Here is a 24,758-nt window from a genome sequence, read left to right on the forward strand (position 1 = left end):
TCTAACACAATTCATGGCATGACACTTCCTGAATCATTGCTCTTCAAATCTGTTAAATAGGGAGACTCAATTTTACATTGATTGATTTTAGACTTTTGTTCCATTTTTGACACTTTCATAAAATATTAGAATTATAAATATTTTAAGTTTTTCCATTTCTCAAATGTGTATTCAATAGTTTAGCCACTCTGTATACAAATACATGAAAGTTAAAACAGTTATGATTCTTAAGATTTTAACTTGAGGGAAATCGCACCATCCTGAAAGGGAAAGTGGATCTCATCGGAAGCCTGAAAATCCACAACCGCAGCAACCAACGAACAGCTGGAAGCCCCAGAAAAACTGTCCCCAATTGGCGCAAACACAAGGATTCAAGGGAGCTCTTCACTCCACCATGGAAAGGTCAGATTTCACCTTGGATAAGGAGAGAGAGAACTACATAGCCAGACATCTGGAGAAGAGAGAGAATGGGGAGACAAAGAAACAGCTCGCATATGAAAGAAAAGCAGGCATCACCAGAAAAGGAAGTAAATGAATTAGTGGCAAGCCACCTATCAGAGCAAGAATGCAGAGAAATGGTCATAGGGTGGCTGAAAAGAATGGAAGACAAACTCGACAATGAGTAAGAACCAAGAGGAAATGAAGAGGAACCAAGAAGAAATTAAAAATGACATTGCTGCTGTAAAGAACTCAATAGAAAGTATCAAGAGTAGACTAGAAGAAGCAGAGGACCGCATCACTGAGCTAGAAGACAAGATGGGAAAAAATACCCAAGTAGAGCACCTTCTAGAAAAAAAAATTAAAAAGCAGGAGAGCCCTAAGGGAACTTGGGGGACAAAAATAAAACAACATACGCATAATAGGGATTCCAGAAGGAAAGGAAACTGAGCAAGGAATAGAAAACTTGTTTGAAGAAACAATCACAGAAAACTTTCCTGATACGGGGGGGGGGGGGGACCCACACAAATTGAAGAAGTTGTGGTACATCTACACAATGCAATACTATGCTGCCATAAAAAAGAAGGAATTCTTACTATTTGCAGCAACCTGGATGGAATTGGAGAACATTATGCTAAGTGAAATAAGCCAGTCAATGAAAGGAAAATACCACATGATCTCACTCATTTATGGATAATAAAAAAAATTATAAACTGTTGAACAAAAAGATAGATACAGAGACAGTAAAGCATCAAACAGACTGTCAAATTACAGCAGGAAGGTTAGGGAGAAATGGGGGAGATGAGATCAACCAAAGGACTTGTATGCGTGCATATAAGCATAACCAATGGACACAAAACTCTGGGGGGTGAGGGCATGTATGTGAGTGGGGTGGGGGGGGGGCAATGGTAAGATATGAACACATATAATACCTTAATAAAAAAATGGAAAAAAAAGAATGTGTATCATAAGGCAACTTTAATAAACTCACAAAGAAGATTAAAAAAAAGAATGATAGCAATAAACAAGGAAGGAAGGAAGGAAGGAAGGAAGGAAGGAAGGAAGGAAGGAAGGAAGGAAGGAAGCAAGCAAGCAAGGAAGGAAGCAAGCAAGCAAGCTAGGGACAGTTAGATTCTGCAGGTCTTCCAAGGGGCTGCCAAACTGGGCAATCAGACTGCGGAGTCCCGCGCACAACACGGACACTTCTGGGCGGCCACTGCAGGCACAGAGACCACGCCATCTTGAGATACAGAGCTGCTTGAGACTAGGATCCTTGCCTCAGCACCACCCAGTTTGGTCTCAGACGCAAACCAGGACCCTGCAGCCACTGGGGACAGAGACCTGCGACCACAGCTGCAGACCAACAGACAACAAGAATCCTGAAATCCCGGCTGCAGATTTCTGTGAGTCAAGAATCCTATCCCCCTCCCTGCAGGCTCGCGGGCAGTGCCATAGTAACTGATAGACTTACCACTTGCATGGGCCGCAGTGCCACTACGGGAATTTGACCCTGTACATGCACAGAGACTGGGAATCTGCTCCCCATGATGCAATCAGGCGACCAAACTCAAAGCCCATGCAGGGCAGCAGTGCCACCTGACTTCGATTCTGGGCAAGCACACACGGAAGTCTGTTTTCCGCAGCGCAGGAGCACACCTCCGGCCGACACAGTGCTACTGTGAAACCTAGTACCCCAAGGTGATTGGGACCCCTATTCTCTGAGCGGGAGGCAGCACTGAACACCACTGACTTGACTCTTTCTTATTGCATACGCCTTGGATCCCTGACATGCAGCGCAGTCACACTAAGAGCCAGTGACTCCAACTCTTGGTGCGTGCGCACAAACGGGCCCTGATTCCACAGGGAGAAGCAGGATAAAGCAACAGAGACTCTGATACTTGATTCTTGGTGCAGACACAGGGGCACTGTGACTCCTGGCATGTGCTAGGGCATTGGTCGGCAAACTCATTAGTCAACAGAGCCAAATATCAACAGTACAACGATTGAAATTTCTTTTGAGAGCCAAATTTTTAAAACTTAACCCTTTACACTCGCTTGTTTTTTTCTCAATTCCTTTATTCTACTGCTAACCGTGTCGAGTCACACTTGACATCCGAGTGCAAAAGGTTAAACTTCTTCTAACACCACTTATTCGAAATAGTCTTGCCAGGCTGTGGTATTTTGTGGAAGAGCCACACTCAAGGGACCAAAGAGCCGCATGTGGCTCGCGAGCCGCAGTTTGCTGACCACTCTGCTAGGGGACTCTGATTTTTGGCACACACTAACAGCACAATGCAGGCAGGGTCCCTAATTCTAGGTGCGCACACAAGACCACACTGAACGTGGATAGACCAAAAAAGAATTCAGAGTAATGGTCATGCAATTCAAACATCGGATGGATGAGAAAATCAACAACCTATGCAAGAATCAGGAAGAAATGAAAAGTGATATAGCTACAATCAAAAACACCATGGAAAGTTTCAATAGTAGACTAGAAGAAGCAGAGGACCGAATTAGTGAGTTAGAAGATAAGGCAGAGAAACAAGCTCAATCTGAACAGCAATTGGAGAAAAAAAATTAAAAAGCAGGAGGAGAGCCCAAGGGAGCTTTGGGACAACATGAAATGAAGTAACATACGTATAATAGGCCTGCCAGAAGGACAAGAAGAGCAGCAAGGTTTAGAAAATCTATTGGAAGAAATAATGACAGAACACACCCCGGATATGGGGAAGAAAAAAGTTACACAAGTACAGAGAATCCCAAGCGAGATCAATCCCAAAAGATCCACACCAAGACAAGTCATAATTTCAATGGCAAGTATTAACAACAAAACGAGACTCTTAAAGGCTGCAAAAGAGACACAGATGGTTACCTACAAAGGATACCCCATCAGATTATCAAATGATTTCTCAACAGAAACACATCAAGCTAGAAGGGAATGGAAGAAGGTATACAAAGTGTTGCAAAGCAAAGGACTGAATCGAAGAATACTCTATCCAGCAAGACTATCAATCAAAATTGAAAGGGACATAGGAGCTTTGCAGACAATAAAAGGCTAAGGTAGTTTATCACCACCAAACCAGCAATGCAAGAAATGCTAAAGAGAATGCTGTAAAAAGAAGAAATAAAAAGGTAAGAAGGAACACTGGCACAAAAATAGAAATTACTCTAAACAAGTACCTTTCAGTAATAACTTTAAACATAAGCAGACTAAATGCTCCAATCAAAAGCCATTGAGTGGCTGAGTGGATAAGAAAAACACGACCCATATATATGCTGTCTACAAGAGACCCACCTCAGAACAAGGGACTGACACAGACTGAAAGTGAAGGGATGGAAAAATATCATTCAGGCAAATGGAAATGAAAAAAAAAAAAAAAGCTGGGTTAGCAATACTTATATTTGACAAAATAGACCTCAAAGTGAAGGCCATACAAGAGATAAGGAAGACCACTTCATAACACTAAAGGGATCTATACAACAACAGGATATTACCCTGATAAACATATATGCACCAAATGCAGGAGCACCCAAATACATAACAAAACTCCTGGAAGATATCAAGGGAGAGATCGACAACAATACAATCATAGAAGGGGACTTTAATACCCCACTGACATCACTGGGTAAATCATCTAGAAAAAAAATCAGCAGATACAGAAATCCTAAATGACTCACTAGATCAGATGGACTTACCTGACATCTTTAGAACATTTCACCCCAAAGCCACAGAATATACGTTCTTCTCAAGTGCACATGGGACATTTTCAAAATAGACCACATATTGGGTCACAAGCAAAGTCTCCCCAAATTCAATAAGATTGAAATTATACCAAGCATCTTCTCAGACCACAATGGCAAATAAATAAATAAATAAATAAATAAATAAGAAATAAACTACAATAAAAACAATCCAAAAATCTCAAACACTTGGAAGCTGAATAGCATGCTATTAAATAATGACTGGGTTACCAATGAGATCAAAGAAGAAATTAAAAACATCCTGGAAACTAATGACAATAAAAACACAAACAATCCAAAACCTATGGGACACAATGAAAGCAGCCCTGAGGGGGAAGTTTATAGCTCTACAGGCCTACCTGAAGGAGAAGGAGAAGGAGAAGGAGAAGAAGAAGGAAGAGGAGGAGGGAGAGGGGGAGGGAAAGGGGGGGAGGAGGAGGAGGAGGTGGAGGAGGAGGAGGAGGAGGAGGAGAGAAAAGAAAAAATGGTAGTAAATCATCTAACTGTACAACTCAAAGAATTAGAAAGAGAGCAACAAGAAAGGCCCAGAGTGAACAGAAGGAAGGAGATAATAAAAATCAGAGCAGAAATAAATGACATAGAGACAAAAAAAAAAAAAAAACAATACAAACGATCAATGAAACCAAGAGCTGGTTCTTTGAAAGGATAAACAAGATTAATGAATCTGTAGCCAGCCTCACCAAGAATCAAAAAGAGAGGACTCAAATAAACAAAATCAGAAATGAGAGAGGCAAAATAAAAACAGACCCCACTGAAATAAAAAGTATTGGTAAAAAATAATATGAAGAACGCTACTCCAACAAACTAGACAACCTGGAGGCAATGGACATATTCCTAGAAAAATACAACCTTCCAAAACTCAACCAGGAAGATTCTAAAGATCTCAATAGTGTGATAACTATGGAAGAAATCGAAGCAGTCATAAAAAACTCCCAGCAAAAAAAGCCCGGGGCCAGATGGCTTCACGGAGGAGTTATACCAAACACTTAATGAAGAACTAAAACCTATCCTCCTCAGACTATTCCAAAAAATCCAAGAGGAAGAAACACTTCCAAGATAATTCTATGCAGCCAGCATCACCCTAATACCAAAACCCGATAAAGACAACACAATGAAAGAGAATTATAGGCCAAATTCCTCATGAACTTAGATGCAAAAATCCTCAAGAAAATTCTAGCAAATCGGATTCAGCAGTACATCAGAAAGATCATACACCATGACCTAGTAGGATTTATCCCGGGGATGCAAATATGGTATAATATCCGCAAATCAATAAACATGATACATCACATAAACAAATTGAGAGATAAAAATCACATATTCTTAACAATTGATACAGAAAAAGCATTTGACAAAATCCAACACCGCTTCTTGATAAAAACTCTCAGCAAGGTGGAAATAGAAGGATCTTACCTCAACATAATAAGAGCCATATATGACAAACCCAAAGCCAACATCATAGTCAATGGGAAAAAATAAACCATGTCCCCTAAGAACAGGAACAAGACACAGATGCCTACGCTCACCACTCCTGCTTCACGTCGAACTGGAAGTACTAGCCATTGCAATCAGATAAGAAAAGAAATAAAAGGCATCCAAATTGGAAAAGAAGATGTAAAACTGTCCTTATTCATAGATGACATGATATTGTACATAGAAAACCCTAATAAATTCTGCATTTGCAGGAATTTGTGGAAAGGAAATGGTCTGTTGGGAGCCTGGAAAACACCGCCAGGATCTAGGGGTTAAGGTTTCTCAGTACCCTTGCCCAGCCCATAGGCCAGGTGACCTTCAGATGCCTGTATTATCTCAGGGCTCAGTCCTCAGTGCACACTCAGTTCCACTTACCTTATCATTTATAGGACTTCTCCTTCCTGTCCACAACTGCTGTCCTCTGTCTTCTAGGCAATTCTTCCCCTAAGCAATGTTAGTTAAAGTTAGAACCCTAATTCAGAAAATGTTCCCACCTTTTTTTCACAACCATCTATTGTTAAGTCTGATCAAATAATTGAATAGATATCCCCTCCCCTGGGAACTTCCATTTATGCGATTTCACAATGGACATTCTACTTGCTTGGACCACATCCCACTTGCTAAGACTATTATCTCACCCCTCCAGCATTTCCCAGAATGCAGACCTAAACAGAGAATTCTCTGACCATCAATAGCCCACCCTAGAGTCCTTTAAAAATCTCACCCTCCGTCTTTGGGTGCTGGTGCCATTTTGGGGCTCAGCCCATCTGATATCCAGATGACCTAATAAATTCATAATTCTTCACCCTTTCTGGCCTTGTGTGTTCCTCCTTCGGTGCCCCGACCATTTGATACCAAAACATGGGAGGGTTCTATGGGGATGGGGAACCATCGCACTAGCTTCGGTCACCCAAAGTTTGCTACTCTGAGAGCAGTAGGCAGTGGCAGCTCACACCTGGGCTTACCTCCAAATTCTATTGGGGTGACTCGATTACAGGCCTCAATTAGACCTCCCTCCTTTATCAACCATCCTGAGCCAGCCGATGACTATGCCACATCGGGATCCTCTCCTTCTTCTTTGCTGACCCTCCATCCCACACCCGCCAATCTTCTCTAGGTGAGTGACGGTCCACAATTTCAGTCATCTCGAGTCTTCTGCCCACTCTCTCAAACTGACTTCTCGAAAGTCTCTCATCTAAGTCCTAGCGCTAGGCCAGAAGGAAGACTCCTCAGCCATTTGGCTGTGGGTCCTTCTGGAGTGGAGGTGCAAAGTTCAGAGGGTCATCTCTCATTTCCCCAGGTGATTTGTTTAGCTGCGGGGATGCCTACCCTAAACAGTCACCTTTGGGTTTGTGGTCTGTCACTCACCCTTCCTCTCTCGTGGGCCACACCACACTCCCTCTGCCCACTCACGAAGGAGATCAGGCCCAACCACCTCATTTTATTTGTAACACTGTTTGGCCACAATATAAACTAGATAATAAGTCTCAATGGCCTAAGAATAGCACTTTTAATTTTAACACACTGCAAAAGTTAGATAACTTCTGTCATGACAATGGAAAATGGTCAGAGATTCCCTATATCCAGGCCTTTTTCACTCTTCAGTCCCAATCCTTCCTCTCAGTTCTGCTCTACCCATCAGATCTTTCTCCTTGACATATATCATCATACCCCTAACATTTCTGATGCTGAATGTACTTTTGACCCAGCAGACCATCAACCTCCATCTTCTTACACAACCCTTCCCTCACCTGCAGTAGATTCCCAAAAGCCAGACCCTCCTAACCAGCAACCGCCTTCTCCCCCAGCCCCTGAAAGCTGAAATCCCAAGAACTTGAGCTCCAATACAGCCTTTTCCCACCTAACACTTGCTCTAGGGCCATCCTAAGACTGCCATCCTCAACAGCTGCTTCCATTCCTGCACCCATTCTACCCCTGAGGGAGGGAGCAGGGTATCGTCTGGGTACACATTCCATTTTCCATGTCAGACCTCACACAGATTGAGAGGCATCTCAGGTCTATTTCCACCGACCCGACCACCTTTACTAAGGAATTTAAGTACTTGACCCAGTGCTATGACCTGACCCGGCATGGCATCTGAGTCATCCTGTCATCCTCTCTCACCCCACAGGAGAAGGAGCATGTCTGACTAGCAGCTCAGGACCATACCGTGCCTTCCATAGACAGGACTCGGTGGCCAACTCAGTTGGTGCTAACAGGGTCCCCTGAACTGACCCAAGATGGAACTATCAGGTCAATTCTCCAGGGTGCTGGCTCTGTAGTCTATCTCATTGTCAGACTCAAAAGGCTGCCCATAAGGTGGTCAATTATGACAAACTTAATGAAATCACCCAAGGCCCTGACGAAAACCAAGCTCTCCTCCTCTCTGGCCTCACAGAGGCCTTACACAAATTTACCACCTTAGGATCCACCTCCCCAGAGGGAGTCCTTCTTGTGAACCCCCATTTTATATTTCAATCATCTTCCTACATACACCATAAACTTCAAAAAGTACACTCAGGTCCACAAGCGCCTCAAAAAGAACTAATTAACCTGATTGCTGAGATTTTTAATAATAGAGATGAGGAGACCCCAATTCAAAAACAAAGGTGAGATCAGGCCAAGACGGAAGCCCAGGCCAAGGCCTATCAGCTCCTAGCCGCTGCTCTCAAGAACCCCAAATGAAGTGCAGGTGCTCCAACCAACGGTAAGTCAGGGGCTAAGCCTCTTCTGGGCCCATGCTTCAGATGCAACAAGGAAGGACTAAGACCTGCTCAAACCCGAGACCCCCCGGTTGTGCCCTGCTCACAGTGAAGAAGGGAAGGCAATGGAAATCAGACGGCAATCTGGCTCCTCCAGGTCAGACATCAACCAGCCCAGCAAGGCCGCCCTCTGGATCCACTTTGGAGCTCCCAGGCCTCCTGGGAATGGCCACCAAAGACTGAAGCTGCCCAGACCCTGACAGGGCCCCCCAGACTTACATCAGCAGGTCAGAGCCTCGGGTGACAATATGGTGGCAGGTAGGTCGATCTCCTTTTTAATTGACAATGGGGCTACTTATTCTGCCCTCCCTGAATTCACTGGGACCCTTGTCCCCTCCTCCGTCTCTATTATGGGGGTTGACGGATTAGTTTCACAGTCATTAGCCACCTCATCTCTACACTGTATCTTATTAAATACCCCCATCAACTCGTTCCTCTTTCTACCTCAGTGCCCGACCAGGGCTACAGCGCATCCCCTCATAAAACCTGGTTGTCCCCAACAACAGTCACCTACCTCAGTTTCACTCTCACCCCACAAATCCATGCCATTCCTTAACCTTTTGCACTCGCATGTCGAGTGTGACTCGACATGGTTAGCATTAGAATAAAGGAATCAACAAAAAAGCAAGCGAGTGCAAAGGGTTTAGACTGTAAATGCCTTATCTCCTCCATGACTCCTTTCTTCTGAACAAGAAATACTCTTTCTCAGGCTTGCTGGGTACTCTCGCCTCTGAGTTCCCAGCTTCAGTCTTCTCACAAAGCTCCTCTATGATAGGACCCCTGCCTCACTGAGCCTTTAGATCCTTTAATGCTCTGAAAACTGCTCTCACCTCGGCGCCTTCTGACTTTCCCTCACCTCCTTCCCAAAGAACAACTTTCTTTGCTGCAAAACTAGGAATGCTTACTTAAAAGTCTGGCTACTATCAGAAGCTGAACTCATTATCACCCCAACCTTACTGAGCATGTTATCACTAAGGAAAAATGTGGCAGTTTTAAATCCAAGCGCCTAGACATCTGGGGACAGACTGCAGGGCCTGCTCCCCACTCCCACCCCACCCCTCCGGCTTTTCTCCAGACCTCCTATGCCTACACATAATTTTCCAGAGTCTTTGGTAACTTAAAGGCTTTGGAGCATTGCTGGGTTAAATGATAAACATCGAAATACTTAAAACAGAATAAAATACTGAAACATTGATTGTTAGACATATTTTAATTTGCCTACTCTTGGTTTTCATTACCCAGGGTCTCTTGTACTTTGAGAAAGGCATATTAAAGTAATAGTGTGTTTAAAGTGTGTTTACATTCATAAATGTAAATGCTGCCCTGACCAGTTTGGCTCAGTGGATAGAGCATTGGCCTGTGGACTCAAGGGTCCCAGGCTCGATTCCGGTCAAGGGCATGTACCTTGGTTGCGGGCACATCCCCAGTAGGGGGTGTGCAGGAGGCAGCGGATTGATGTTTCTCTCTCATCGATGTTTCTAACTCTCTCTCTTTCTCCCTTCCTCTCTGTAAAAAATCAATAAAATATGCCGAAACCGGTTTGGCTCAGTGGATAGAGCGTCGGCCTGCGGACTCAAAGGTCCCGGGTTCGATTCCGGTCAAGGGCATGTAACTTGGTTGCGGGCGCATCCCCAGTAGGGGGTGTGCAGGAGGCAGCTGACCGATGTTTCTCTCTCATCGATGTTTCTGGCTCTCTATCCCTCTCTCTTTCTCTCTGTAAAAAATCAATAAAGATATATTTAAAAAAATCAATAAAATATATTAAAAAATAAAATAAAAAATAAATAAATGTAAATGCTGTTTACTTTTTGGCTAAAGCTGGTTATTTGTGAATGGGTAGAAGGATTGTGTCGACCAGTGAGTCAGGACCTGATCACCCCTGATGTCCCAAAGAAACCCCTTCTCTCCTAGTAAGCTAAAGCAGCCCCGCCCAGACCCTCTCCTGTTGCTTACATCCTTAAGTTGAAGCCTGCACTTTCTTTATTTCCAGCGCTCATCCCCAGTTCTTGACCCTATCATTGAAAGCCTCACAGGTCTTCCTGCTTGATATTTGGGAACCTCTCTCCCAATTTTCTAAGCTTCTTAAACGTCAAATCCCTGGACAAGACTGGCAAATTGACTTCACTCACATTCCTCCTATTAAAAAACACACACACCGCAAAGGACACTATGTAGGGAAAGATTCCATAATACAGGGATATAACAGAGCAGACAGAAGGCCAAGACAGTGGCTCAGAGGAAGCCTCTATCTCCCCAACTCTTATTACACCCCATATAACACCCTAATACACTTCAGAGGAACTTCAGTCCCTAGTAGCCATGGTTAAAATTTCAGGGAAAATATATCCTTCCCCAGGGACAGGCCTGTGATATCTTACAGGCTATTCACAATTCTCTATGTATAGGATACATTTACAACTCCGAAAACCCCTCATCATGTGTCCTAACCTAGCCTTCCTTCTGCAAGATACCTCCCAAACCTGTTCAACGTGCTACTCAGGATCTCCCCAAGGAGAAGTTAGACCTCCTTCTTTCCCCAATCATCAGGTTAGAGATCAAATCCCTAGACAAGACTTGGAAATTGACTTCACTCACATTCCTCCTATCTTAACCCCCGCAGATATCATCTCAGACTGGGTAGAAGCATTCCCACTGCGTCTGAAAAGTCCTCCGAGGTCACACAGCTCCCATTCCGCATATCCTTCCCAGATCCGGCCTCCCCACCTCATTACAAGCAGATAATGGACCTGCTTTCATGGCTCAAATGACTCAACGGGTCTCCTCCACTCTGAACATGCTGTGGAACGTACACCCCCCACCAGCCCCAACCTTCAGGCAAAGTAGAAAAGTGAAATTCCTTCATTAAGTCCCACCTCACTAAGTAACTCAACACTGAAGAACCTTAAACTACTCTCCTAATGCTCGCCTTTATGCACATCAGGGCAATCCCCCCATGCACCCTCCTGTCTTAGTCCCTGTGAACTCATGTATGGAAGACCCTCCTTATTAGGAAACTTCCCTTCCACAGAGACCCCTCTCGGAGACTATGTCCCCATTTTAAATCTCACCCAACCATTACTGAGAGAGCATGCTGATCAAGTCCTCCCTCCACCTTCATCGGGAGCCATCCCCCCTGCTCCTCTACAGCCCGGGGACTGGGTCCTCCTAAAGGAAACCCACCCGTCGAATAATTTACAGCCCCGATGGCAAGGCCCTGACCAGGTACTGCTAACCACCCCACTGCAGCTAACTATCAGAGCAAACCCCGTGGTCCCACCTTTCCAGATTAAACCCTAACACCCCCCCCCCCAACAACCTCCAACACGTGACCTGGAGTCGCCTGTTACAGCCACCAGATTGGGCCCACCAAACCCCACGTTACCCTCATCTATCGCTCACCCAATGTAGATGTAGCCCGAAATAATCAGTCTTTACCTGTCCCTGTAACCCACCATATCCAACACAAAAGGGCGGTTCAGATAATCCCTCTCCTTATAACTCATGGCATCACAGCAGAGGTTGGACCTGGCACAGGGGGCCTAACCACTGCTCTATCCCCTTTGGAAATCCTGTCTCAGGACCTACAAGAAAGCGCAGGATGCTAGCAAGGGGCACAACTGGGAAAACAAGAACCTCGCCCCCAGGGTGACCTCCCCTCCCCCAGCCAATAACGAGGCAGGCAAACGAGACCCCCTATCTTTTCCCCCCTAAAGATCACATCTAGGCCTCAGTTGTATTTCAGCTCCAGGCCCAGAAAAGCAGACAAGTGACGCTGTGACAGCCTCAGGACCAGCTTCCGCCTCCCAAGTCCCTCAACGGGACCGTTTCCGAGCCTTCCAGGTGGGCTAATGACTTCTTAATTCTTCACTGTTTTGGACCTGTGTTCCTCCTTCCGCGACCCTAACCTCCATGGCCCCAGCGTTCTGAGAATGAAAGTAAAACTCCTCACGCAAAACCACATCTCATCTCTTTGTTGCATTTATAAAGACCCCAAACAGGCCCGGGGTTTCCGAATCCTCCCAGCTCAGTGTCACCATCACGTCCTCACAAGGTGGCACTGCAGCCTTCCACCCTCTTCCCCATCACCCATGTGTCACCCACCAGGGACTCACCATTGTGGACGCTGGGACCTGGGGGACAGGACCTGAGCGGCACCGGCCCCCAGGCTGGAGGGTTCAGGGGGGTCGGACTGCGGGAACGCTGTGAGCAGAGAGGCGTCCAGGAGGCAGGGGGACCCCGATCTCGGTCTGTTGGGGCTCCAGGAGCCTCAGACACACCCCGCACCGCCGGCAGCGGCCTCCCAGGCCTCCTCCTACTCACGTCCAGGGCCTAAGATGCAGGGGTCCTCAAACTTTTTAAACAGGGGGCCAGTTCCCAGTCCTTCAGACCATTGGAGGGCCGGACAATAGTTTAAAAAAAACTATGAACAAATTCCTATGCACACTGCACATATCTCATTTTGAAGTAAAAAAAAAACAAAATGGCAAAAACACCCGCAAGTGGCCCGCGGGCCCTAGTTTGAGGACGCCAGCCTAAAAGGTTAAAATGTCCACCACATGGAGGAAGGCCGAAATCCTGCCCTAACCGGATGCAAAGGCACCAAAATGCCCTTTAGCCCCGCCCATGTCAGCGCATTTCCTTCTGGGTAATGTAGTTTTCTCACCGCCCAGGATGAGTACGAGCATCCCAGCCAATGACTTAGGTCAGTGGTCCACAACAGCATTAGTCAACAGAGCCAAATAGCAACAGTACCACGATGGAAATTTCTTTGGAGAGCCACATTTTTTTAAACTTAAACTATATACATTGTTATTAACGTAATTAGGGGACTCCTAAACTGGCCTTTGCTAAAAACTCAAGGGGCCAAAAAGCCGCATGGGGCTCATGAGCTGCAGTTTGCCAACCACTGACTCAGGTGAATGAAGGTGTTGTGGCCCAGCAAGCGAGGCCTGGGGAAGGAGACGATGCGACCAAGGGCCTGGCTAACTGGAACAGACTGAGGCATCTCCAAGGTGAAGAGGATGGGAAAGAACGCAAGAGATCCACCAACCCATATCTACACGGGGGGAAAGGGGAGACATCTGTAATACCATCAACATTAAAAAGTACATGTATTGTTTTATTTATTTTAAAATAATGTTGCTCAGCTGGTGTTCTTAAGTGGGTTATCCTTGACCTATGATCCAGGAGGTCATGGTTCTTTTATTTATTTATATGTTTGTTTGTTTAATTTTAAATTTTAAAAATTATTTGTTTAAAGCATTACATATATTACATATGTCTCCTTTCTCCTTCATTGACCTCTCGCCAGCCACGCCCCCCCACCCTTCAGCACATGCACTCAGCCCCCTAATGTCTCTGTCCATTGCTTAAGCTTATATGCATGCATACAAGTCTTTTGGTTGATCCCTTTTTTTTTCAGTTTTAATACAATTTATTTATTTATTTATTTTAAATATCTTTATTGATTAAGGTGTCACATTTTTGTCCTCATCCCCCCAATCCCATCCCACACCCCTCCCCACGGGTACCCCAACCTCCTGTTGAACTTAACCATTGGTTAGGCTCATATGCATGCACACAAATCCTTTGGTTGATCTCTCCCCTCTCCCCCGACACTCCCCTATTCTCGCTCTGAGGCCTGATTGTCCGATCGATGCCTCCTTGTTTCTGGTTCTGTTCTTGTTCATCAGTCTATGTTGTTCATCATTTCCCCTAGATGAGCGAGATCATGTGTCACTAGAGATATAAGAACTGAATGTGAGACGAGCAATAATAATTATGCTGGCAGGCAAATGAATCGGTCTGTAGTGAGTTTCTTTCTGGACCAACAGTTCTTTAGAGACCCAATTTCAATGTCCACCATTTCCTTATGTGTACATGTCGGCACTGACCCCTCAGCTCTGGATGGTGGACAAATGCTGGTAATGCAGGTCCGACTCCCTCGGGTTTGGTCTCGGCGGGACCCAGGGGCACGGCTTCACCCGGACTCAGGGACACGTGGCCTCACCCGGACCCAGGTGCACGTGGCCTCACCCAGACCCAGGACCCAGCCTCACCCGGATCCAGGGGCACATGGCCTCACCCGGACCCGGGATCCAGCTTCACCCGGACCCAGGGGCACGAGGCCTCACCCGGACCCAGGGGCGTGTGGACTCTCCCAGACCCAGGGGTGCGTGGCCTCACCAGGACCCAGGGGCACATGGCCTCGCCCGGGGCCCGGGACCCAGCCACACCTGGATCCAGGGGCACACGGCCTCACCCAGACCCGGGATTCAGCTTCACCCAGACCCAGGGGCGCGTGGCCTCACCCGGACCCAGAGGCGCGTGGCCTCTCCCAGACCCAGGGGCGCGTGGCCTCTCCCAGACCCAGGGGCGCGTGGCCTCACCCGGACCAAGGGGCGCATAGCCTCACCCAGACCCAGGGGCGCATAGCCTCACCCGGACCTAGGTGCGCGCGACCTCACCTGGACCCGGGATCCAGCCTCACCCGGACCCGGGACCCAGCCTCACCCGGATCCAGGGGCCCATGGCCTCACCCGGGCCCAGGTGCGCGTGGCCTCACCCGGATCTGGGACCCAGCCTCACCCGGATACAGGGGCACACGGCCTCACCCGGACCCGGGATCCAGCTTCACCCAGACCCAGGGTCGCGTGGCCTCACCTGGATCCATGGGCGCACGGCCTCACCCGGACCCAGGACTGGTTGATCTCTTACCAGCCCTCTCCCTCCCGTGCCTTCACTCTGAAGTTTGACTGTCTGTTCGATGCTTCTATGTCTCTGAATCAACTTTTCTTCATCAGTGTATTCTGGTCATTATATCCAGAAATGATGAACTCATGTAACACGGGTTCTTTTCTTAATCAGGGGCAGACATGAGTTTTAGGCGCAATTCCCAGTGTGGGGGTGGGATGGTGCAGGAGCAGCTGATCAGTGATTCTCTCTCATCATTGATGCTTTTATCTCTCTCTCTCTCCCTTCCAATCTCTAAAATCAATAAAAATCTTACCTAATAGGAGAAAAACATGTAAATGGACCGTACCTCTGCTACGCCCATAACCAATCAGAACAAGTATGCAAATTAACCCAAAAAAAAGGGTGGCTAATTTGCATACATAGGCTCCCAGCGACTGGGTCCCTGGAATATCCTGGCACCCAGGTCACAATGAGGTAGGCCCCGCGTAGGCCCTGAGCAGCCTGAGAAGGGCCTGAGCCACGGGGCTCCTGGGCAAGCCTGCTATCAGAGCCTAGTGGGGAGGGGCAGAGCCAGCAATCAGAGGAAGCTGGGGGCCCCTTGCCTAGGCCTAAACAGCCTTCCCTCAGCCCACCCACTGCAGGAACCTGGCCCATGAGCTGGCAGGAACACCTTCACAGGCATCCGAACTCTCTGCCCCTCAACCATACACCCCAGCAACACACTATTCCCCAAAATCCAGGAACTATCCCCTCATTTCAGGTCTTCTAAGCACAGGAAAAACTTAGGGATGGGGCACAGCACCCACAACTCATCCTCCCAACGTGGAATTATACTGAGACCAAGCCTCTCCTTCTGGAAATGCTTCTCCCATATACTGAAGAATGTTCTCACCATTGAAAATATACAGCACCATTTCCTGTAGCATCCATGCTACCTACAGGACTGTCTAGGTAAGGAGGTGGGGAGAGCAGTGCTTTATTGTTGATAAAATTAAAGTGCAAAATAATCCCTAAAATGGAAAAAAGAGACTTAAACACCAGTGGGTCTCAGGGGTGTGAGTTGGCTGGAGGCAGGACTCTCTAAAGGTGAACTGATTTGGGGGTCCAAAGTATCAAGGGGCTTCCCCCAGATACAGAAGTAGGTTCATTTGCAGCAGGCAGGTGCTTAGCGGGTGGGGAGAAGCAGTCTGGATAGACCTCTGGATGGAGATAGAAGAGCCCTGGCCAGCACATCTCAGGCAGACACAGAACCCAAATCCCTCCCAGGGCCTTGACTGGGCCTCCTCTCTTCCAAACCCTGGGAAGGACACAGTGTGCCCAGCTACAGTGGGAACATCCCAGGCAAAGGCAGGGAAGAGTGAGGAAAGGTAGGCTGTGCAGGCAGAGGCCCCATCTCAGGGCACCAGAGTGAATGTTTGGATTTTTTGGTAATCCTCATCTGAGGATATTTTGAGAGAGAAGTACTGGGGAAGCGGGAGAAGAAGAGAGATATTGGGAAAGACATCAATACGAGAGAGAAAAAAATTTTGATGGCTCCCACATCCCCATATGTGCTGGGATCAAACATGCGAACTGGAACCACAAAGTCAAGCAGCCTTTCTTTCAAGGCCTTGGCTAGCAACGCACTATAAGCCAATATTGGCCAAAGAGCAATTTTCTAGTATTATGCTTTCCCTCCTAAAGCATAGAAAGATTGGGATTCAAACAATATCTGTTAATTCTATGATGATAGATCATAATTGTGCTTGACAATCATACCTGGAAGTGAAAATAACCAAAACAGTTAAGGTACTAAAGAAAAATGTCTTTACTAAAAAAATCATAAACCATAACAGAGTACAGTAAGCAATTTGCAGGCTGGTGAGTTAGAAAGTAAAACAGTCCATAACAGCATAATTCAATAAAAAATCTCTTCAACTACAAATGTATCAGGTAGTAGATCTGGGCATGTCCTTCAAGACTGACTTGTACTGGAAACACATGAGGAATATAGTACAATGTATGTCCCATTAAAAGGGTTTAAATTCAGAAAAATAGATCCCAAACAGTCACATTCAGTGTTGTTACTCTAAGTGAATAAAACAAAACATTTCCTGCACATTTAACACTTCTCTCCAATGTGAACTCTCAGATGTATAAGACTAGATTTTTCGCGAAAAGATTTCCCACATTCAGTACACTCATATGGCTTCTCTCCAGTGTGACCTCTCTGGTGTTCAATTAATGTACTTCTTTCACTGAAGGACATCCCACATTCACTACTCTCATATGGCTTCTCTCCACTGTGAACTCTCTAGTAATGAATGTGTACCTCTTGCACTGAAGGACTTCCCGCATTCAGTACACTCATATGGCTTCTCTGCAGTGTGAACTCTCCGGTGATAAATGAGTATACTTCTTGCACTGAAGGACTTCCCTCATTCACTACACACATATGGCTTCTCTCCAGTGTGGACTTTCAGATGATTAATAAGGTTAGATTTTTGGCTAAAAGGCTTCCCACATTCAGTACACTCATATGGCTTCTCACCAGTGTGAACTCTCAGATGTGTAATAAGACTAGATTTTTGGCGAAAAGACTTCCCACATTCAGTACACTCATATGGCTTCTCTCCAGTGTGAACTCTCTGGTGCTTAATGAGTGTACTTCTTGCACTGAAGGACTTCCCACATTCACTACAGTCATATGGCTTCTCCCCAGTGTGGACTTTCAGATGTTCAATGAGGTTAACTTTTTGGCTAAAAGGCTTCCCACATTCAGTGCACTCATATGGCTTTTCTCCAGTGTGAACTCTCAGATGTGTAATAAGACTAGATTTTTGGCAAAAAGACTTCCCACATTCAGTACACTCATATGGCTTCTCTCCAGTGTGAACTCTCTGGTGATTAATGAGTGTACTTCTTGCACTGAAGGACTTCCCACATTCACTACAGTCATATGGCTTCTCTCCAGTGTGGACTTTCAGATGTTTAATGAGGCTAGATTTTTGTCTAAAAGGCTTCCTACATTCAGTGCACTCATATGGCTTCTCTCCAGTGTGTACTCTCTGGTGTTTAATAAGGTGAGATTTTAGCCTAAAAGTCTTCCCACATTCACTACAGTCATATGGCTTCTCTCCAGTGTGGACTTTCAGATGTTGAATGAATGTACTTCTTACACTGAAGGACTTCCCACATTCAGTACACTCATAAGGCTTCTCTCCACTGTGACCTCTGTGGTGTTCAATTAATGTACCTCTTTTAATGAAGGACTTCCCACATTCAGTACACTCATATGGCTTCTCTCCAGTGTGAACTCTCTGGTGATTAATGAGTGTACTTCTTGCACTGAAGGACTTTCCACATTCACTACACTCATATGGCTTCTCCCCAGTGTGGACTTTCAGATGTTCAATGAGGTTAACTTTTTGGCTAAAAGGCTTCCCACATTCAGTGCACTCATATGGCTTTTCTCCAGTGTGAACTCTCAGATGTGTAATAAGACTAGATTTTTGGCGAAAAGACTTCCCACATTCAGTACACTCATATGGCTTCTCTCCAGTGTGAACTCTCTGGTGATTAATGAGTGTACTTCTTGCACTGAAGGACTTCCCACATTCACTACAGTCATATGGCTTCTCTCCAGTGTGGACTTTCAGATGTTTAATGAGGTTATATTTTTGGCTAAAAGGCTTCCCACATTCAGTGCACTCATATGGCTTCTCTCCAGTGTGTACTCTCTGGTGTTTAATAAGGTGAGATTTTAGCCTAAAAGTCTTCCCACATTCACTACAGTCATATGGCTTCTCTCCAGTGTGGACTTTCAGATGTTGAATGAATGTACTTCTTTCACTAAAGGACTTCCCACATTCAGTACACTCATATGGCTTCTCTCCACTGTGACCTCTGTGGTGTTTAATTAATGTACCTCTTTTAATGAAGGACTTCCCACATTCAGTACACTCATATGGCTTCTCTCCAGTGTGAAGTCTCTGGTGATTAATGAGTGTACTTCTTGCACTGAAGGACTTCCCACATTGACTACACTCATATGGCTTCTCCCCAGTGTGGACTTTCAGATGTTCAATGAGGTTAGATTTTTGGCTAAAAGTCTTCCCACATTCAGTGCACTCATATGGCTTCTCTCCAGTGTGGACTTTCAGATGTTCAATGAGGTTAAATTTTTGGCTAAAAGGCTTCCCACATTCAGTACACTCATATGGCTTCTCTCCACTGTGACCTCTACGGTGTTTAATTAATGTACTTCTTTGATTGAAGGACTTCCCACATTCAGTACATTCAAATGGCTTCTCTCCAGTGTGAACTCTCTGGTGATTAGTGAATGTACTTCTTGCACTGAAGGACTTCCCACATTCATTACACTCATATGGCTTCTCTCCAGTGTGAACTCTGTGGTGTTTAACTAAAGCACTTCTTTCACTGAAGAACTTCCCACATTCACTACACGCAAATGGCTTCTCTCCAGTGTGTACTTTGCGATGCATAATAAGGTTAGATTTTTGGCTAAAAGATTTCCTACATTCAGTACACTCATAGGGTTTCTCTCCACTGTGACCTCTCCGGTGTTTAATTAATGTACCTCTTTGACTGAAGGACTTCCCACATTCAGTACACTCATATGGCTTCTCTCCAGTGTGAAGTCTATGGTGATTAATGAGTGTACTTCTTGCACTGAAAGACTTCCCATATTCACTACACTCATATGGCTTCTCTCCAGTGTGGACTTTCAGATGTTTAATGAATGTACTTCTTTCACTGAAGGACTTCCCACATTCAGTACACTCATATGGCTTCTCTCCAGTGTGAACTCTCTGGTGTTTAACTAATGTACTTCTTTCACTGAACGGCTTCCCACATTCACTACACTCATACATCTCTTCTCCAGGGTGAACTCTCTTATGTCCACTGAGGTTAAGGAATCGTCTAAACACTTTCCTACATTTCTTACACTCATAAATCACTTCTCCAGAAAATTCACCCTGACACTGAACAACTTTCAGGATGTGGCTCGTAGCATTTTCACAGTCACGCCACTGGTGATGACTTTTACAATCAAGAAATTCCTGTGAAATCCCGCTGCCAAAATGTAGCTCCTCGGTGTTTAGAGTGGCCTGATGCTGTGGAAGCTCTGAGTTGTATCGCCAATCTTCCCCAACCTCCCTGTGGGTTGAAGGCACCATCGATAAGTAGAAGCTGCACTTGCTCACATAGGATGCCCTGTCCATAGCTTGTTTCCAGGGCTCCGCTCCACATTCATTCTTATGTTGCTGGTGAGGGTTTGCACTGAAACAGAAGTCTATAACACATGCATCACTACAGAAGGCTTTCTGCTCAAAGCATGCTGAATGTGACTCAGTCAAGTGCAAAATATCTTTTAACAAGGAGAAACACCACTTACACAGAACGGTCTTCTGGGTGGCTAGAGCTGTCTGAGAAGCCCTGTCCTGTGACTCTCCTTGTATAGATACACTTGGATCAGAACAGACCACCTCATCATCCATTTTATGCCAACAACCTGAAAAGTGAGAAAGGGTGAGAAAATGAATGTTGAATGTGGTGACAGTGGGAAATCCCATTGCAAAAGTGCATTACACATCACACATTGGTTCCAGGAAAATATCTGAAAATAAGAGATGTGCAGCAAGGATTAATAAGAGGCTCTTGTGACTTTTTGGGCTAATGAAGATTACAACACAGAGAGGCGTCACCAGAAATATGACATAAACAAGGCAAGCACCACAAGGATTAGAATATGAATCTCCAGCTAATCCTTCAACTAACAGCATTCAGCAGGACTTGCCTGCTGAAGATGAGTGTGAGCTGTGCAAGAGGTTACTTGCATCTTACTCCAAGTAAAATTCAATAAAGGAGTAGCTGGTTTCAAAGAATATTAGCACATATGTGCTTCCCTTAACATATGTGCAAGTCAAGTTGCAGAATACTGCGTAGGCACCAGTGCAGAGGAACAGGTGAAGAGAGAAACACAGCTTGCTATAGTATTCAGGGAAGAAAATATTAGAAACATCTGAATGAGGGTCTTACAAAAACAGCACATGGTTCATGTAGGTACAGACCATAACACGGCACAGACTGCCACAAAGAACCCTTACCTAGAGAAAGAGGGCAGAAGTTGAAGCCACGCATGTGGACACTGTCAGCCTCCCATGAAAAGGAAGGGAAAGCTGGGACCCATTAAGCTCACTGCAAGACGCCTGACTCCCTGACACTTCCTGTACTTTTTGAGGTTACAGGTGTTAGGGTTGTTTGTAGAGTCCTTTGCTCAGGGCTCCCCATCCAGCTCATCCCTGGAAGCCACAGAACTTTTGACAGTACAGTGAGGGACATTAGCAGACACCATGTTCTGCCTGTGGGAGAGAGAAAGCTACGGCTGAGCCATAAAGGAAAAGAGGTCATCACCTCAGGACACTGGGAGAATGTGAAGGTCTTACCTACAGATGACACAAGTGCAAACACTTCCAGCATCACCTCACAGTAGAGAAGTCTGTGAGCCTCATCAAGGATCCCCCATTCCTCCTGAGAGAAGGCAATGGCCACGTCCTCAAAGTTCACATCCTGTCATAATGGGGACAGTACAACCATGATCAGATTCACTCCTAACATTATAAGTCTATCCTACTACCCACCCTCCACACATCTGCTCTTTCCACTCTACACATCAGAGAAAATACCAGCCCTTCATCCCATGAAACCCACTGTCTTCTTATTTTCCTGCTGATATTTTTCTTCCAACAACAATTAAGGCAGTTGTGCAGATAGAAGATAGCTGAGCTCTGGACCTCCCATGTACGCCACACTGCCTCTTATCAATACAGTGGGTGTCCATATATAGCTTAGATATATGTTGGCCATAAAGAGAGTGTGAGTGATTTGATACTGTTTTCTCAGGAAATAGCATTGTAGTCCCTCAGATTGTTCCTCTAAGACACCAAACACATGGCATCACACTTCACCCTCTTGATCCCAATCCCAATGTGCTGAGGCCATTGCTTTGTACTATCCACTGTACATAGTTCCTTGAACAACACTTCTCTCACACAGCTTCATTCCTGGAGGTACAACTTCAAATGAAATGCAAATATGCCGTAGTGTGGATAAATTATTTCCTAATCACCCTCTTTTCCAAAATTATAGTTCACCACCTCCATAATCTATTTACCTCTTACCCTTCTTCCTTACCCATGCCAGTGGAGCTTTACAAGCCTGGATAACACTGATTAATGCTATGTCATTCTTTTCAACCAGTGTGTCACAACCAACAACAAAAGACAGGTGGTTACTTAAATAGCACCTAAGCTCTTAACCTAGAATGTAGGACTCAAACTCCTCTCTTTACAGGCAATTACCCTAAAGTTCACCTTATTGCTACATCCAGGGACCACCAGAAACAGACTCTTCCTTCATTCACTCTATGTCAATGTCATGGTGCTGTGACCATTAATTCACCTTCCCTCTCCGAGTGCACATCACTCTTTCTACCACACCTCTCTCACACCTGCAATGCCACAGGCCCAGCCCCCATACTCATCTTCAGGCCTTTTACTTATTACTCAGCATGTGTGGTCAGAGGATGGTTGCTATATTGAATCAGGATCAAGCACTACCCACACTCTGATAGTCCACATTCAGAGAGGCAGCCTTGATTCCTGCTACGTAGGCCTCTCTCCATGACTGTTTATTTCCTTCAACCTCAACTATCAAGAACAACAATCAGATCTCAGATATCCATAGCCCACCTCCTGTGATGCTGCACTTGGTGTCCCTTCACTAGTCACAGCCAACAACTCTCACTTAACCTTCACTCAAGTCCCAGCCCCAATGACACTCTGCACCATCCCCAGTGAGTCTAATAGATGAACACTCAAGCCTCTTGGATAATCCACAAGACTGACTGCAGCTCCCCACAGCCAGGCCACACCAAGAGTCACAAGAAAATCCTGGTGAGAGTTTAGAAAAGTTGATATGTACCAGACTCAAGTCTCATCTTGTTTGAATTACTCTTTGGTCTCCAATTAATCTCAGGTCCACTCACCTTTTAAAGGCTTTGGCCAATGCTAAACGATTATCTCTCCCCCACACTCTACAAGACAACTTCTGTCCCTAAGCTGTGTTGTGACACCCCCTTCTCACAAACTGTGGCCCCAGGAAGAAAGCCATTCCTCAGGCTCACACTGTCCCTTCTGACTACTACTACCATTAACAATGTGACCGTGATCCCCTGTATTAAAGTGATACACTGTCCTAGATGATGTGTCTCATTTTGTTGAGCACAGACCCATGCACTGGTGTGAGGTCACATGCCTGGGTTGTGGGCTGGATCCAGAGTAGAGATTGTGCAGGTGGCAACCAATCCCTATTTTTCTCATCCCTGTTGCTCTGTCTCTCTCACATCCCCCACCCCATCCTTTCTACATCTAAAATCAATAAAAATATAGATGTACTTTAAAAAACATACCTGCAGGTTCCTGATTCAGCTCCCTCTTTACTCCAAGCCTTTGCACATTCTGGAACCTGTGTCTGGAGGACCACACACTCACTACACTGGTCGCCAAAAACAAGGCCCACTCCATGAAGCCCTCCTCCTGGCCTTTGGAGTCTGGGCTCAGTGTCTGTTCAAAGTCCCCAGGTCCCCGGGATACAAGAGCGGCTGACAGTCCCAGGACTCTACTATCTCAGAGGCCACAAGGGGGTGAGGCCCTGAAATAAGCTCCACAAACCCGTACACCTGATCGATTCTGCATTTGCAGGAATTTGTGGAAAGATAATGGTCTGTTGGGAGCCTGGCAACCACCAGGCTCTCTGGGCTCAGGCTGCTCAGTGCCCTTGCCCAGCCCGGAGGCCAGGTGCCCTCCAGATGCCTGTGTGATCTCCGGGCTCAGCCCTCAGTGCTCACTCCTGCCAGTTCCCTTGTCATTTACAGGACTTCCCCTTCCTGTCCACAATGCTGTCCTGTCTTCTAGTCTGTTCTTCCTCTCAGCAATGTCAGGAAAAGTTAGAATCCTGCCTCAGAAAATGTCCCTCTTTTTTTTTCACAACCATCTATGGTCCCAGCGTTCTGAGAATGAAAGTAAAACTCCTCACGCAAAACCACACCTCACCTCTTTGTTACCTTTAGATCCCAAACAGGCCCGGGTTCCCGAATCCTCCCAGCTCAGTGTCACCATCACGTCCTCACAAGGTGGCACTGCAGCCTTCCACCCTCTTCCCCATCACCCACGTGTCACCACCAGGGACTCACCATTCTGGACGCTGGGACCTGGGCGGCGGGACCTGAGCGGCGCCGGCCCCCAGGCTGGAGGGTTCAGGGGGTCAGGCTGCGGGAACGCTGTGAGCGGAGAGGCGTCCGGGAGGCAGGGGGACCCCGATCTCGGTCTGTTGGGGCTGCAGGGGCCTCAGACACACCCTGCACCGCAGGCAGCGGCCTCCCAGGCCTCCTCCTACTCACGTCCAGGGCCCTGAAGCCTGTGACTCTGTGAACAACAGACCTAAAACTTTAAAATGGCCACCGCGAGGAGGAAGGCGGAAGTCCCGCCCTAACCGGATGCGCAGACACCAAAGTCCCTTTAGCTCCGGCCACACTGGTGCAGTGCTTTCTGGGTAATGTAGTTT

At 46.1% G+C, this 24,758-nt stretch overlaps 1 protein-coding gene across 1 annotated transcript; it reads right to left on the reverse strand.

The window, feature by feature from the left end:
* Positions 1 to 16,929: 16,929 nt before the first annotated feature.
* On the reverse strand, positions 16,930 to 24,661 carry LOC129148489 (zinc finger protein 850-like). Its single transcript, XM_054713472.1, has 5 exons — positions 24,388 to 24,661; positions 21,581 to 21,704; positions 20,618 to 20,646; positions 19,351 to 19,978; positions 16,930 to 19,266 (listed from the first exon to the last, which is right to left on the reverse strand). Exons 1-5 carry the CDS (start codon positions 24,388 to 24,390, stop codon positions 17,549 to 17,551), a joined length of 2,502 nt encoding a protein of 833 aa, XP_054569447.1. The 5' UTR covers positions 24,391 to 24,661; the 3' UTR covers positions 16,930 to 17,548.
* Positions 24,662 to 24,758: the final 97 nt, after the last annotated feature.

Source organism: Eptesicus fuscus, unplaced genomic scaffold (genome assembly GCF_027574615.1).
Source record: "Eptesicus fuscus isolate TK198812 unplaced genomic scaffold, DD_ASM_mEF_20220401 scaffold_52, whole genome shotgun sequence".
In the NCBI taxonomy this organism is placed as follows: domain Eukaryota; kingdom Metazoa; phylum Chordata; class Mammalia; order Chiroptera; family Vespertilionidae; genus Eptesicus; species Eptesicus fuscus.